Source organism: Montipora foliosa, chromosome 12 (genome assembly GCF_036669935.1).
Source record: "Montipora foliosa isolate CH-2021 chromosome 12, ASM3666993v2, whole genome shotgun sequence".
NCBI classification, from domain to species: Eukaryota; Metazoa; Cnidaria; class Anthozoa; order Scleractinia; family Acroporidae; genus Montipora; species Montipora foliosa.
The window spans coordinates 34,100,597-34,118,825 of NC_090880.1; the positions used below are offsets into that span (position 1 = coordinate 34,100,597).

General features: G+C 37.9%; 1 protein-coding gene and 1 pseudogene across 1 annotated transcript in view; one reads left to right on the forward strand and one right to left on the reverse strand.

The window, feature by feature from the left end:
* The first annotated feature begins 355 nt into the window (after positions 1-355).
* LOC137978570 (mitochondrial substrate carrier family protein G-like) lies at positions 356-5,129 on the forward strand (annotated as a pseudogene).
* Positions 5,031-18,229, reverse strand: part of LOC137978571 (tumor susceptibility gene 101 protein-like) — a 26,472-nt gene continuing 13,273 nt past the window's right edge. Inside the window, exon 6 of the mRNA XM_068825557.1 lies at positions 5,031-7,521. Within this exon, the coding sequence (XP_068681658.1) occupies positions 7,349-7,521 (173 nt within the window). The 3' untranslated portion in view covers positions 5,031-7,348. The remainder of the gene's footprint in view (positions 7,522-18,229) is intronic.

The following is an 18,229-nucleotide window of genomic DNA, read 5'->3' on the forward strand; positions in this document are numbered from 1 at the left end:
TGAACATGATTGAAGGTAGATGAAAGTAAACGAATGTAGCTGAAGGTAAATGAACGTGAATGAAGGTAAGTCTAGTGACGGTAAATGAACGTGATTGAAATTAGATGAAGGTATATGAGGGTTAATGAATATGATTGCAGGTAGATGAAGGTATATGGGGGTTAATGAATATTATTGAAGGTAAATGATAGTAAATGACCAGGAGTGAATGTATATTAACACAGCCTGAGATGATGATAAATATTTATAAATGGAGGTAAATAGATATAGATGAAGGTAAATGTATATGGATGACTGAATTGTGGGAAACGGAAGGAAACGGAATAATTTAGCGTGACTTTACGCAGTTGGGGACTCTTGGTGGGTATATGCATAAGGCCTTTCCCGCTGGACCTTCCGATCCAACATGGCGGACTCTGAGAGAAAAAACATAGACATCGAGGTTTCGATTCCAAGTAATGAGCATTCATTTATTCGGAGAACCATCAAAAATATAGTGTCAGGGACATTCAGTGGAATTGCTGTTTGCCTGGTGGGTCATCCATTCGATACACTTAAAGTTCGTCTGCAAACACAACCTGTTGATCGGCCGGTCTACAAAGGACTCTTGGATTGTTTTTTGAAAACAATGAAGTGGGAAGGAATCGGAGGATTATACAAGGGGGTCGGTAGGTAGCTTTATTGTTTGAGATGTCTTATTATGGGGGCACTACATGTAATAACATATTATGTTAATAACCGGTCAGTGTAATGCATCAGTCAATTCCATCCCCCCCCCCCCTCCCCGTAACCGTAACCCCCCCGGGCATTAGCATTTTTTTTTTAAATGGGCAAATTCCCCGGGGTGGGGAGACGGGAGCTGTGTAAATGCCCTGGGGTGGGGACGAAGAAAGAGGGCAAATGCGCCCCGCCACGGGATCGTCGCCTTCCAATAGGCGCTTGTATTCGCAGGCTACTTTGTCTGTCAAGAATCAAGACATCTTAAATGATCTTTCATCGCATTTTACGCTCACAAGATCTGTCTTGAAGATCGCATCATTTGAATTTGCAACCCCTTGAGCAGTGTTTCATATAACTCCGCTTTCATGAATTTAAAAATTGTTAGGCTAGTTTTTAATGCGAAATGCGAAGTAGTCGTGTTTATGCAGTCTTCCACGTCAGTGATTGTTTTGTGATATTAGTTCACCTTGCGGCTTTTATATATTCATATGCTTACAAGTATAAATGAAGAAATACCTAAAATTGAGAAAACATACCTTTAAAAACATCCACAAGTTTTTCGAGTCCATGACGGACAAGCCAGTCTCTAACGAAGTCCTTGTCTTTTCCAATAAACTCTTCCATGTTAATTCGAAAACATGTGTCAAATGCCCGGGGGTTGCCCCAGGGTAGGCTAATGCCCAGCCCCCAGGCTGCGATAAAATTGCGAATGCCCCATCCCCGGGACTGACAAAATGCCCTGCGGTTGCCCAGGGGGGCGGAATGGGCACCGCTGGAACTGATTGATGCATAAAACGCAGACTGCAGACCGGGGGTAAAAATGCAGACTGAGGTTATAATTTAACTGTTGAAAAAGCCCAAACCCATTAGAAATGCTAACAGTTAAGCCTAAACATTGTTTTAGGCCTAATTAGGGCTAAGGTTAGCATTTCTAAGGGGTTTGGGCTTTTTCAACAGTTACGTTATACCTCATTCTGCATTTTACCCCTGGTCTGCAGTCTGCGTTTTACACTGACCGGTTAATAACACAGTACACGTATATATACTGTAACATTTTAAGCCACTAACTATATGGTCGGTATAACAAACTATATACCGACTGGAACTATAAATACGCCGTTGAATACTGGCTTTAAATGTTACAGTATATATACTGTGAAAACAACATATGAAGCCGTTATCTAAACGCCCCGGACTCCTGCCCCCCCACCCTCAGGTACGAGCGGGGCATTCACTTTTTATGATAGTGATGCTCGCTCCCTGGGGGCAAAAATGAAGAGTGAACTTCCCCTCCTCCTAATATTTGTTCCACACAAACATAATTATAGTTAACTTGCTATCTCCAAGCGTATGTACTGAGGGTTGACAAATATTGTTGTCAGCCATGAAGCTAATACATTGATTTCATACAAGTTTCAATATTAAATTAGAAAAATATGCCTACCTTTCAGACTGTTGGCTACCACAGCTTTTCTTGGTCCATGGTCATACTGAACTTTGCAAAGCATCCCGTTGTTCCGAGACGAAGCAAAGTGACGATAATAAATGCAAATTTACCATGTGGTGGGAAAATTAAAACCCCTAACCATGGAGTGACTCCCCGCTTATTCCCCCAGTACAGGATGCGGGGAGTGTGACTCCTGGTGTGGTCTCCATTTACCAAAGAACCAAAATAGAGTGAGCATGAAGTGAAGGTCCCCGCATTACCCCGTTCATGCCTGAGGGGGTCTCATAATGAGTTATGTCATTTCAAGTCAGGAGTAGCATTGTATTAATTGCATGGGTATTAATTGCTACAAGACAATTTTATTATATTTATCCCAGTGATGTGTACTTCAAGGTTTATTTGTCACACATACCCACTCATTAATTTGGATGAAGTAGGAGTTTTTCTGTCAAGCTCCTGGCAACCATGGCCATATGAAAATACCCAGTAATTCCTTTCTTTTTCATAGGGTTGGCTGTGCACACATGAGAATACAATGTATAAAGAAAATCCAAATGATTAGGCCATCTTCCTAAAGCAAGATAACAAATCATTTTTAATGTTTTTTCCTTGTAAAATGATAACTAGATAATCTTCTTTTATTGGAACAGGCTCTCCCATAGTTGGTCAGATGTTTTTTAGGGCAACCTTGTTCACATCCTATTATCAGGTAAGTTCACTCTTCCCGTACGGCCTCAAGATGGATCATGACGTGGCAATTTTATCTTTGGTACATGTTTTCTTTTTCAAGTATTTCAGGCTTCTTGACAACTGTTTAGTTGTTTGATCACATTAACTGCTGTGGTCTTTCCCTAAAAAATATTAGTATTTTCATACTTGTTGCAATTTTATGACTTCCTTAATTTCTTTCCATCAGTTTCACCTCTTATGGGATGTAGAATGAATTTTAAATGAATAATAATATTATTATACACTGTAGCTCAGTGGTTGAGCAACATGCAGCACAAGCTTGAGTCCAGTTTAATCCAAGATTTTTGTCTGGCTTTCTTGCAACTGTTATTCCATTGACTATCTTTGGCTTAGAAAATAGTGTTTTGTTTTTGTTGGTTTTTGTTTTGTTGCCTTAGATAACTACCTTTTTTGCTGGGAAGAGTCGCCAAGGTCAGCGACTCACTATTCCTGAGTACTTTCTGAGTGGTATGTTTACAGGTTTTGTTGCTGCATTGGTTGAAGGTCCTATTGATTTGGTAAGATTACAAACCATAATTATGGCCTGAAAGTATTATTTTATCCATTTATTGCATCATAATATCTCATCATTTTCTTGGGACCTGTCCTTGGTAATTTCCTGCCACAGGAATTTGCTTTGTTACCTAGATATAAATATGTTGAGGCTCCAAAGAAGCAGCATGAAACTTTAACTCACTAAGACCTGGGTGATCAAGCAGTCTTTGAATAGAGCTTACTTTGTGTGTGGGTTACACCAAATTCTACACATACATGTAGATCTACCATCTACAGCTTTTCATCGGTTAGCATTAATTTGAGTGATAGACATAAACTGTATCAGAAGGTCTATTTCCATTCATAACCTAAATAAAGTAATATTACTTGATTACATAAAATAATCCATGTTCCCTGGATTTCAACAAGACTCCCACGAAACACCCAATCAAGACACTGTGTTTTTAAACTGGGCTGTGAACATCAAAGGCCCCGGGATAATAATGTCCCAACATCATGAACAGCAACCGTAAGAAAGCTGTTGTTTTAACTGCTGTTGTTGGACATACATGTAACTGACAAGACCAAGTCCTACAACTAAAAGAAAGGAAAATGAGCTTTTTTTTACAGTACATTTATTTATGACATTACATCTGAGGTGACTGTTAACTTTGGAAACTTGCTCATGTTTTCACACCATAGAAGACTTGCACAAGAGCATATGAGATAAGCATTTTTTGAGTAACATACAGTGCACAAACTCATTAACTTTGTTATTACTTAAAAATAAGTTTACCACCAAGTCCAACCTATACTTATCTGTGCTGACCAAATGTACATTTTTTAAATACACCATCTTAGGTTGGGCAAACATGGCCATATTTGTGTTAATCATTGACAATTGTGTTGTTTTATCCCTTTTTACAGTTTAAATCAAAAATGCAAATCCAGATAATAAGAGCTAAGTCTGTGTAACCAGTTATGTACAGAAACGTGTTCCATGCAGCTTACGTTATTGTTAAGAAGCATGGAATTAGAGGGGCATATCAAGGCCTGCCTGCTACATGGCTCAGGAATATTCCAGCCAATTCTGCTTTTTTTGGTGAGTTCAAGTATGCAGTCTTGACAGCCTTTAACCATATTTCATTTTTTTTTACAAATGCATTTCTGACAGTCCCCAATTCCTTAATTATGATCAATTCTTTTGGAACACCACAGTTTACACCAAAGGTCTTCTACTGTTTTCACCTAGGGTCAAATTTGAAATTTAGAAATGACTGGTGTTTGATTTCAGTTTACAGTGTCCCCAATCAGTGCTCCAGCGCTAGTCTTAGAACAACTAGACACTTAAAAATAAAGTTCCTTTCCTTTACATTAATTTTGGTTTCTTCTTTTAGGTTTTTATGAACTTAGTAGAACATTGGCGACACCAGAGGGTGGAACAGTTCAGGATCTCTCCCCCTTTGCATTATTAGCGTCAGGCGGCACAGGTGGCTTCCTTTATTGGTTCCTTACATATCCAACAGATGTTATTAAGTCATCTATGCAAGCTGATGACTCCATAGTAGAAAAGAGACGCTTTAAAAGCATAAAAGATTGCATAAGGAAACTTTACCACAATGAAGGTGGATGGAAAAGGTTCTACACTGGCTTCACACCCTGTTTATTACGATCTATTCCTGCAAATGCAACTTTGTTTTTTGTAGTTGAAACAATGAGGAAGTATTTACCTCTTTGAGTAGTAAGAATAACTTGAATGCATTTTAAAATTAGAAATTATTACCTGTAATTAGTAAAAGTACCGGTAATTATTAATACTGTCAATCACAAGAACGTTATTTGAAAAAGGTTTATGACTTGGAACATAGTAAAATCACTCAACACATAGTTAATAGAGGGGAATGGTTATGAAACCCCACAAATTTCTTTGCTGTAGGTTTTTGTTCTCTTTCTTGGCCTTGACCATGCACAAACACAATGGTTGTTTCCTCTGTAATGAGGAACTAACCAATAGAAACGTGTTGGTTATGTAATTCAGGCATAGTGTATGAGCACAAAACAAAAGATGGTGCACGGTCGTGGACTTTCCAACCTAAATCTTGGCATCTTTGTTTGCTCCTTTGATGTTTGCCGAGCTTCAAAACCAGTCCCCTCTATTAACTATGCTCAACAATAATATGTCAGCTGAAGGTCTCAGCCTTGATCAGTCCAAATGGACTGATGCGTAATAACATACAGTAGCAGTCACTTAGCCAAAGCACTGTCAGAATATTATTTTAACTGCAATATGTTTCATGGAGTGTCTAACATTCTGAGTCAAACCTTTTTTGCTTTTAATTGTTGTTTAGTCCCTTCAGGATGCTACTGTACTAAGTGACCCATGCAGAATGTCCCATGCACACTTAAGGCGTGTTCGATTGACCCTATTCCAGAATAAGAATACGCAGTGATGATTTAAAACACTGTGTGTGGCGTTTTGCAGCAACAAGGATAATAAAGCTATGTTTAAAATAGCATTTTAGCAGACGTTTCACAATATTAATATGAATCTCCACAAAAACAAAGGATTTCTAACTTCTATTCCTTGTATTCCTATTCTGGAATACGGTCAATCGAAGGTGCCGTTATCGTAATAATAATCATTTATGTCTTTTAGTAAAACTTTTCATTTCCAGTAGAGAGGTGAAAAAGATTATATTCACCTATCCATACCAAAATGCTAATAAATACAATGCAAAAACTCTTTTCAAGTCTTGCAAGTATTTATAATTATCATAATTTCTGATCACAAGCGAGACCCTAATTTAACATGTTTTCACATTATCGATGCTTGAAATGACTTTAAAGTTCACAACACATTTTCAAGACTCCATTTTTGAAGTCTCAGTTTCATAAGAAATAATTTTTCAAGCATTTTTGATGGTGAAAGTGAATCATTTTCTGAAGAAAGTGTATCAGACAGTATGAATTAGCTATTTCAAACGTACCACTGGTAATTCTGCAAGCCTTCAGGACTGGATACAAAGCAGTAAAACAGACCAGTCAGTGAAACTAGGTATAAAATGCAGACTAACAACAAAACGGTCTTTTTTCAACTTCCTGTCTAGTGGAAAATGTATAGAACACTAAATTTTCAATGTTATTCTTTAATACCATAGTGACACGCACCTACTTTCCTGAGAATCCCAGTCTGCATTTTATAATTGAGTGGTAAAAAGCCATTAAGGACAAAGCACTATAACTTGGCTTTAACCAGTCAGATATCCAACAAATGAAGAAAACATTCACTTTCTGTAGAAAAATCTCAACCTGAGCGACATTGTTTTGGCTTGTCATAAAAGGTCAGACATAGTGGCACAAAGCAAGGTTAAATGCCCACCTTCAACCAACATGCATTGCGTACTGTGGAACTGAACTTACATAGATTATGTACGAAAATCCTGCCAAAGCTGAAATTCATTCAATCATATCGCTACAATGAGCAATGCAAATTTCCATAACAAAAACAAACTGTCAAAAAGCCTGTTGGTTGAAGGTAAGGCCTTTAAGTGAACTAGTGAGAAAGCTGCAAAGGCATTTACACCTTTCTGCTTCAAAAGCATATCAAAATGAATGAGAAATTCAATAGCCAAATTTTAACTTCATTTCAATCAACCAATGAAACAAAATGCCTACGAATGCCTATGCCTTGTTTTGCAGTTAATTAAGGTAAGATAAGGTAAGGGCTATGCCATTATCTTTTTAAAACTACACTACATGTACACTGTACATGCTTGTGTGAGAGTCAGTGAAAATAATAACTATAATAATAGTAATAATAATTATTAATCATTATTATAGTGATAATAAAAAAAACAAATTAATTCACCGTAAATAAAAACAACACTATATTGAATGGTGGCTTGAATGAGAATGGTCTAAATCTCTGGGAGACCTTGGAACTATTATATCCATCTTTCAGGGTTGATACACACGAATAACTTGATCGATATTTTTTCTGCATACTGGACACACTGTAGTGGTTCTTTTCAGTTCATTAGCACACCTCAAGCAGACACCCAAATGACCACATGGAATCAGCACGCTGTCACTCTTCTTTTCCATACAAATGATACAATCTCCTTGGACCTCTGGAGATTTAGGAGCAAAACATAATGTGTTAAAATAACAAAATTACCAAACAATTTAATATTGAAAAATAGAGCATTTTCAAATTCTCATGGCTGGACTGGATCTAGCATGAAATGGAGGCTAAAGCAGGCAAATCTCTTCAAATGGAAATTAATTTGCCTGCATTAGCCTCCATTTCATGCTAAATCCAGTCCAGCTGTGAGAATATGAAACTGGCCAACTGTCAGTCAGGAACCATATTACCTTTTATTTCACAAAAGTTGGATTTTAGAGCCATGGGGGTGAAGTTGTTCAGGAAAGTTCACAGGCATTATTTTTTCCCATGGCTGACCTAGTAAGGGTCGCGTATTCCTGAGATAAATACATCTTACTTGATGGTTTAACATACAATATGTGCAGATATTTTGCCAGTTGTGTAATATTTTTCCAAGCGCTGCAGGGGCAAGGATAATATGAGCAATGAGCAAAATGACTGCGAGTATTACCGGAATAATTATCTTAAACCATGGAATAAGAATTTTCATTAATATTCCACAACAAAAAAGGTATTATTTTCCTTCAATTTTATTTGGTAAGAGTGTTTTTAAAAAATGCATCATCTTTCCCTCAAGGTGCAGGTGAACGATGTAAACAGCACAAAAAGCCAGCGAAATATCCTTTATTGATTGGATACACGAAATGATGTGTGACAAGCAATGACAAGCTAAATTCTCAGGCTTTGCATCGTGTTGAAAACAATTTCTTTCATTGAAAAACTCCCGTTCCATGCGTATTTGCTCTGTTCTAAACCGGTCAAACCGGGTCACTACAGTGCATTACTGTCTCACATTTTGTGCGTTCTCTTGACCAAATAATATGGTAAAATGGCATAATAGTGGAATTTAACAAACAGAAAGTGGTTCAGCAATGTACTCTTATCGACAACGATATTCGTCATCAGAGTGGTCAAAATGTTGTGTGCCTTGTGAGTCCACAACAAATTTTGACCACTGTGATGAAAAGTATCGTTGTCGATAAGAGTACAGACAACGCTGAACCACTTTCGATTTGTTTTTTACCACCGTGACAATATTCAATGCTAAAGAAAATTTCTATTTCAGAGCGTGACCAAGAAAGAGCAAGCGTGGTCTATAACTTTGTCGTAATCTGATTGGTTTATTTCCCAAAATAAGCGTTCCTGATTGGCTATTACAGTGCGTGACACATTGATGTGAGCAGCGTTGTCTAGACTCTTATAAAAAACGGCAAATTAGCCAATCAGATCGAGAGATTACCAGCAATTGTGGTAAAAAATTAATATCACACAACGCTCTGCATTGAAAGAATGTTTGCTCTTGCACACTAGATCATTTATCTGTACTTGATTCTTAGATTAAGGGAGAATATAGACAAGATCTAAGAAAATTTACTGTAGTTAAATATCTACTTTCAAGGATTGCATATGCACTGGTCTTCAACATTATATTAATTTTATTTGTGAAGGTTCAGAAAAATGAAAGGTGGGCTACCTGTTTGGGGCAAGCTTGCTGAACCCTGAGGCTCAGTTACTCTGTTATTGCTATTTCCATTTGACGTCCGTTTAGCAAAAACTGGTGGAAAGTCGGAGAAAGTGCTACACACAATTTGAAGTAAAGATGCAATATCAGAAGATCCCTACATGTAAAAAAAGAAACTAAAAGGTTAGCATGTTGAGCAAATACTATAATTGTATGAAATTTGATGGCACCCTTTTGTGATTCATGAAAAGATGACAACCACTGGTTAAAGTGCCTATGAAGTAAAAAATAATTTATGCCTATTTGAAAGAGTTTTCAAAATAATGAATAATGGCCTTTACGGTTTTGATCTTTTTTTTTGTTTCAGAGATATTTGAGTTTTTGTGTTATGCAAACTAGCAAATTGATGATGTCATCAGTGGTTCCGCTAGAAGATGAATCACAAAATCAAGAATATCTCTCAAAGTGTAACAGCGATATGATTCAAACTTGGCATGAGTAATAACCTTTAATTAATTAAGTAAGGTGCAAGGTGGTCCAGAGTATGATGTAACCATGGCAACACTTTTGGCTCCAGTCCCTTTAGGTTGCAAATGAAGTTTTTCAATTTCCTCTCAAATCAAGCAAGACAGACAGTCCTGCTCAAAACACACAAAGAGCCCATGTTGCTGTAGGTCTCGTAGTCAACTGATTGAGTGTAAATGATGTTTGGTTAAGACAAATAGTGAAATCACCAGTTCCGCACAACCTTGATCTGGAAGCAAAACGGTTGTCATGGCAACTGTACAGTGGTTGTCATTTTGTGTGCTGACTGATAAACATTATTAGTGCCAAGTTTGAAGAGAACTGCGGTAATATTTGCACGGATATTTTAGATTTTGTGATTTGTTTCTCCCCTTGGAACCACTGATGATGTCATCAGTTTTAACACAAAAACCTTTAGTTAATACCTTTCCAATGATATTAGATATTTTAAAAATGAGAACACTATGTTTCCTTTCTTCAAAGAATCTTTCAAATAAACCTTTGTTATTTTTTGTTTCATAGGCACTTTAAGGAATAATTTTAATTAATTATTCAAAACGAAAACATCACTTGTGAGACGCTTGTTTGTTTGCTTAACTACATGTACTTGAAAAATGAGGTCATTTCTTTTTATAATATTATCATGCATGACATAATCATTTCAATTTGATCTTGTTTTTGTGCTAACTCCTGAAGCCAAGGCCAGGAAAGGAACCCATAATAATTAGCTAGGTTAGATAATGAATTAGTGACTTGCATAGTATTTAAATTATTAATTGAACCTCTTACTAGCTGAGCACATGGGGTGCACTGGGGAATGTTGGACTGAGGTTGTGACAGCGCTTGGTTCCTAGCAAGTGAGGTTAGTAGGTTGTTTAATTATATGTTATTATACTGTTAATGTCGCAGTTCCCGCGGGTATTTATGGTTAAGACACACTACAATAGAAAAATGCAAGAGACAATGTTGGCGTAAAAGGGGGGACACCGCTCCACGATCGGCGTGACAGATGACTTCCGTAGCGTGACTACATGTTTTGTTTATTTTATTTTTGAATGGGGACCAAGGAGAAAATTGTTGAAATGAGGTGCATAAAACTCTTGATTCATGCAATGAATATGGTCATGTACAGTACCTTTTTTTCTCAATTGCAGACCGCATTATGCGAGTTTTTTGTACTTATTGTATGCTTTACAAATCTTTCTTTTCACTGTTATCTTAATAATTAACCTATTGACTCCTAGGAATGGGACTTGAACACTCTTCCAGGGTTGTCATTAAGGGCCGGGGGCCGGGATTTTCCCCAGCTACTAAGAGAGTGGCCCTCGGCTACTTTTATTGGAAAATAGAAGAAAAAAGAACCAAAAGAAATCCCTAGCCCTTTGATTCCCCGCCTACTTGTTGTATTTACCCAGCAACTTGAAATCTTAGTGACAACCCTGCTCTTCAAAAAAGAATGTTGAATGAGAATCACATATTTCCTATTTAGATAATGATAAGCTAGAGCACTTGATCTTACTAAATTAATTATAATAGAGAACTTTTAAGGTTTGAATTATAGGTTAATGACAAAAGACAAGAATTTCGAATAATAATTTCCTCCAAGAAACAGCAGAGAATGCTACTCTGGAATAAGAGGAAAGAACAAAAAATTGAGTAAATTGCATCCTCTACCCGCCAGCATGACATTCATTCTCTTAGTCCTTGAGAAAAATTACTTAAAAGAAAAAAACTACTGCAGGCATGTGATAGCTTTTGTAACTGTTGTCTATGTGCATTTGCAAGCGGTTTCCTACGAAGACTGTACTCTTTTTAAATTAAAGTTTCAAACAGTGGCTGGATTACATACACAAGACCAGTTGTGAAGATATGGATGATACACTTTTCCACTGGTGTCAAGATGCTTCGATGGTTTTAATACCATTGTATTGGTTGGTCTCACGTACACCAAAGGAGCAACAAACGGGTGATCCTCTTGTAATAACACACATACTGGTATATGTATCCTGCACCTGCCACAAACAAGTAAGATGACAATACCACACATAAGCAATAATACTTAAATATGCATTCTAGTTGCCATCAAGCACAACCACCTACGTGTACATCATTATAAGATAGATTTTTCCCCGCTAATTTTAACTAAAAAATCAATTTCTTTGAGCTTCGGTCACTGATTAGGAAAAAAAGATTGGTTCACAAGACCTGTCCAGGACCCTAAACAGCAGTCCGACCGTAAGTGAGATGGGGGAGGTACAAGTTTCTGGTGATATGGATGAGGCTGACCAGGTCACCTGTCATGTGCCACCATGACCTGATCAATTTCATTGTGATTGTCAGACTCTAGCAGAGTGTTGAAGGCTCAGTTTTTAACATGTACATACATGTACTCCTTATTACTGAAGGTGGTTTTAAGAAATGTATAATTTTCATATTAACATTCATCATCAAAAACAATGCTAGTCTAATGTTATACCTGTCATTAAAAGTGCTGTTTCTCATATAAAATAAAAAACAATGAACAGAAATTTTGAATTGTGAAAGAAGAGGACAATGGGAGAACAGAGTCAAGCTGGGCAAATAGAATGACTAAATTATTCTCGGCCCACATTGATTGCCTAATGCCTTGATCCCATGTGCTTTCCTTCCCACATGATCATAATAAAATTATTGGAAACTGATAATAAGTCCAGATGTATATTCAAAATATGTACCTCGAATATAAACTAGAATTGTTCCATCCAAGACAAATAACTTTGTTGTCCATCTTCATAAGCTGTTAAGGAAAATAACAGCATTAGGAAACAATATTATTATTATTGTTTTCTACAGTTCTCACACAGAATCACACAAGTGCTAAGTACCCCGCCCGGTAATCCTCTTCAGTCAAGTTATTGTTACAGTAATTAAAATTACAAATCAAAATTGGACTAAACTGTTTAATCAGTAATTCCCTCTAAAAGAAGAAGGGTAGTTTTAAGGCTCATGTCTAAAATCAGACATTTACAATACACATGTATCTTGCAAGCAGTCACTAGGTTTGTTCCAGGGATAAGGGTTGATGGGTTTTAAGGGGGATGAAGTGATACACGAGGGTTAGGGAGGCAAGGGGTAGGGGTAAGTTGTTATGTCTTTCTTACCAAATGTTGGATTTTATTGCTAGTAGACAAAATTGTAAGCTCGAGACTTCAAAAAAGATCTAGTTAACTCATTTTGTGATGCGGTCAGAACATCAACTAATTTTACGGTGGCCCATTACAGGGACACACCTTTCCCATTAATCCAGCCAGCATGAATTTTATGCCCCAATTACCCTGCACATTTAATAGGTTTTTGTTTGATCTTGAAAATAAATCCCCAGGGTGATACAGGGGTCAATCCCAGGGAAAGCCAATGATAAGTGCATAAAACATAATAAGTCCCAAGCAATGCTGCCCATGAAAAAGGAGAATCAACTCCTTAGAAATAGTAAAAAGAGCAATAAAGTGCAACTTTCTGTCGAGCTCATTTGTTGGCTAACACTGGCTCATTGCACTTAGGGCGTGGTGACGTTATCATGCTTCCCATGAGCCCCGCCCAGGGTAAAGGAAGGGGGGGGGGGGGGGCGGGGGGAATAAACAAGACTAACGCTGTAAATTAACCTTGCTTGAGCTGGTATCGGGGTACCTGCCGGATACTATGTTTTTCTTAGTGTACTCTTGAAACTCTGGTCGTAGATTCTCTCCAACACTTTTCAGTACATGTTCGACATCTTCGATAAACCATTCAAAATTCTACCAAAAAGATAAACTATAAACTTTAAGATATAAGTACTTATATGGATTGCTAACTACTATACTTGAAAAATCAATTGTAAGTTTAACTGTTTTCTGTACTGTTGGGCCACCAAGGACATGTCTACTCACAACACAACCGCACATGTTAGCGTTTGATAAATATAAATTAATATTTACGTGTTATTTTATAATATATATTTGAGCCCTACAACAGGAGATTAATATGCGTATATATCTGAGCGCAACTGTCTTGTACTTCCGGCTTTTTTCAAACAGCAACCGGTCAGTGTGAAACGCAGACTGCAGACTGAAGACCAGGGGTACAAATGCAGACTGAGGTTATAATTTAACTGTTGAAAAAGCCCAAACCCATTAGAAATGCTAACAGTTAAGCCTAATGTTGTTTTAGGCCTAAGGTTTATGCACCTATCAATGTAAACCCCGTGGGGGGAGTGCGGGCAAGGGGTGGTGATTTGACGGCGAAATCCATCTCATCATCTTTGATTGAGTACCTTTGCTCGGGGGTCGGGACATTTAATTTTTTTCGGCAGAGAGACTGGGACCAAGATAAAGCATGGTTAACTGGCATCGTCTTTCCTGGCTTTGGAATGGCGTGGGTTTCGTAGAAGGTGAGTTTTTTTATTGATGTTTACCTGCTACTTCATAGGCCATCTAGTCCTGGGTGGGGATTTCTAACTACATTTTGATGAACGTATGCTGCCCCACCTTTGCGAAATAGACCTTTTCGGCTTGTACATTTTGTTTTCCCAATACAGATCATGTGATAATACTCAGGAGGCTTGGTCCTTTGTTTTGTTCATTAAAATGAGGGCATGCAAGCATGAATATGCTTGCATGCCCTCATTTTAATGAACAAAAGAAAAGACCAAACCTCCTGAGTATTTATCACATGATCTGTATTGGGAAAACAAAATGTACAAGCCGAAAAGGTCTATTGACCAGAATTTTTGCTCCTTGGTCAAATCCCCACCCCTTGCCCGCACTCCCCCCCCCCCCCCCCTCCCACAGGGTTTACATGATAGGTGCATTAGCATTTCTAAGGGGTTTGGGCTTTTTTCAACAGTTACGTTATAACCTAAGTCTGCATTTTAACCCCGGCCCCGAGTCTGCGTTTTACACTGACCGAAACAGCAACAGACGAATAAACCGTTTAAAAGGCAGTAATACTTTCTAAAAATATTAGTTTTTTCGCAGAAAATGCCTCACCTTCGCTTTCTTCCGTAGTGTTGACTTCCACGCGACCGCCATTAAAGTTATCAGACATTACATTGTATTATGCCCAGGACAATCCGCTCCCTGAGAACGCCAGTTGTTTGTTTATGTAATTTTTTTGTTTGCTTGCGTGCGGTGCCTACGACTCGGATTTTCAATGGACAGGATTTTTAGCGCGGTTTAAAACTATGCGAAGAAAGCAGAACTTTGCAAGTGCTCCTGGAATCCAAAAACAAACCTTCAATTATAGTTGCGTTGTTTTTATACATTACGTCAGTGTAAATTAGGTGCATGATGGGTAATTGTCTTGTGTTTTTCCCTCGTGCTTCTTCTTCATAATTGCAATAAAAACACAGTGGAAGCAAGGAGTTCAACAAACATCATACGTAGCTTTGAAATTTAAAGCTTTTTACAAAAATTTTATTGTCCATAACTTATCTTTGAAACATGGATGGTTACCCCCAATTTGGATTTCAATGACACTTGTTACAGTCAAACCAAGTGAAGCATACCCCTCCAGATTACATTAATAGATTGCTTATTTGAATATTTAACCCGCTAGTCACTTCAAGAATGCAATAATGAATTGATTATTTGAATAGTGAACTCACTAGTCATTTCAAAAGTCAATAGTAACTTGATTTTTTTTAACATTTAACCCATTAGCCGTATTCTTGGAACGAGTAGTGAGTTCAATTAATTATCTGATAATTCAATTCATTATTGCATTCTTGAAACGACTAGCAGGTTCAATATTCAAATAATCAACTCATTAATGTAATCTTGAGGGTACGCTTCACGTGGTTTGACTGTAAGCCTGCTTTTCCCACACATAATTCAGTAAACTGCACAAAAATACCCTTGAATTAGTAGGCACCATCCTTGATAGGCTTTCCAGCTACGCAAATGTCTTTTTTGCCTTTGTGGGCTAAAGGGACTCTTTCAAACTCAAACCCAGCAGCAGCTTGAACACCCCCAGTCTTATGCATGCCCCCCCCCCCCCCTCCTCCCCAAGGTCACATTAATTTTTATGAGTGTCTACTAATTTTTTTGCCATTTCGTGAAATTATTCTCAAGAGGTAGTTATTTCAATTGTAATATGGTAAAAGATCAGCTTCATACACGGATCCTGGTGTTAGGGTCACATTTACCCATTAAAATTCTGGATAATGCCTTATTTATCTCACAGGTACTATCATGCAGCCATGTGTATCTGGGCAACAGGGGGTCCCAGGGCAAAGTTACCCATGGTAACCATTAAATCTGTGTGACAATGGCATAGTTGGAGACAGTGGGAAGGTCTTTAATGATAGCTTAACCATCTGAGATAAGTTGCACAAGTTTGTAGTAATTCAACACTATAAAGTTCACTTCCAAATCTTGAACACATTTAAGGAAGGTAAGAGCTCTCATCATAAAACCAATAATATTTATAATCCTCCTGATGGCTTAAAATGGAGTACTATCATGGAGAACATGGTTTAAGTTATCAATAATTTTTATTTAATACTTTAAGCCTAAATGATCCCTCTGATAATCTAGGACAATTCATTTGTTAATAATCATCTCCATTGCAAATATAAATAACAAAAGAGTTGTTACTGCCAAGAGATAGTTACAGTAAAACAACAATCCCGGAGAAATTTTGACCACCATGATAATTAAAGTGAGACAAAATGGACTTGGTGTGGTCCAATGGTAAGTACCTTGGATGCAGTTGAGCCAGGTTCAATTTTTGCCAATGGATTTGTTTTCATGATGACTCCTGCATTCAACTGAAAACCCCACCCTAGAAAATGGTCACTCCTTCTATTAACAAAAAGCAGTTAACATTATTTTTTTTTCCAATAAAAACCAAATTTGCCTTTGAACACCTCTTAAATTGTTTGTTCATTAAATAATTTCTCAAGTGGAATACAATTCAAGGAATCTACTAATACTTTTAGAGCCCGCCTCACACGCACTCACAAACACGCAACTAGGAGAATTCGGTATACGAAGCTGGTCAAAAGTATCTGACTACTGTGCCAATCAGGGAATGTTCTTGTATTGTCCATCCCAATACCAATAATACCGCTCAAATAAATTACGACTGAAAGCCTTCTATACACTTTAAATTAAGTAGCATCACTAACACGACTGATACAATATTTATACTCTTTGCCTGCATATAAGATACATTAACAAAATAATTTTATTTATGCAACACCCATACTGAAGAAGAAACAAGTTGCTTAAGTTGGTCTCACACATTCATCAAAATACAAGTGTCGGTCGCTGTACTACCCGATAAAGCTCCATACTTGTACCACAATAGGTCCCACCTGTTCGAACTTTCTGTACCAAACCCACCTCTATAAAGTGTGAAGCAGAATTAACACCCCCCACCACACCCACTTGACCAAACCACCTATGCAAAGACTTAGCATATTGCCCACTCCTTTTAAACCAACCCTCCAGCCTTCAATACTTGACAGCGGTTTTAAGTTTGCAAATGTGGCTGCTCCTCAAAGCAGTCCTTTTTAGGCTCCACTAAGTTGTTATAATTATTATCCTTACTTGTAACTGAAATCTTTAGTTTTGAAGAACCAGATGAGATATGACTTTTTTCCACTGCCATAGTTGATTCTTAGTTGGGCACTTTCCTTTTTCGATCACGTGATACTGACAGGCACAGGAACCCGTCAGTTTGCAAAGAAAATGCAACCAATTTGAAGGAAACACTTGCATGATAATCCCTCACATTCTTACGACGCACTGGACGAGTAATATAATTATCATCCTCAAAGTGCTTACTTTGGGAATGACTTTGTGTAAGGTTTGTCCTTCCAAATGCCTTGTCTGCGCGAGAGTCCGCGGCGGTTAAGTTCTGTCCAAATGAAAAGCATCCTTAGATTTCTGGTGACTGGTGCAGTGAACGAGCAGAATGGATTTTGTGAGGTTCATTTGGATAATTTTTGAATAAAGCTGCCCACTTCATTGTCAGGGATCACTGAAAACTGACTCCACTTATAAGTTGCAACTTGTGATCCTAAACCTTAATAATGCAACGATTCATTTTGAATCCCCTGTTTGGGGGGGGCCCCCCCTTAACCCTTTGCCGTCCTAAACCGGCCAGACGTTAGGTAAGTTTCTATTCTGCTCTAACATGCAGACGATTTTACTCGTCAATGGAGGAACCCCCAGGAGTCAGGGTTTAATCACCTCCCTGCAAAAAACATGTCCCCTGTCCAAACCATTCCCCAAAGTGTTAACACTTTGACACCTAAACCAGCCCATGCCTTGGGGAACCCCCAAGCGCCAATGGGTTAACTAATAATTTTTTTAATCTTTAATTGTTTAGTATTCCATAGTTCACATGTCTGATTGTTATTTAACCAATAGAATTATTGCTACTTTTAGCTGAGCACATTGCCACCATCGTACTTGACAGTGAACCTGTCCCCTGGCTGATTAAACTACCGATCCAACAGCTGGTTCTCCCACTTGCTTCACCTTTGTACAGGTTTTTCAAACAAAGGACAATGCACTGTTTAAACGCCAAGCCAGCCCTTCACATGCATGAACTACCGCTCTCCGTTGGCTCCAAAACAGATCCAGAGGCTTTGGCAATAGACATGTTACTCCGCTTCAGGACTTTGGGTTCTCTCATTATCACCTTGCTTCTGTTGACTGAT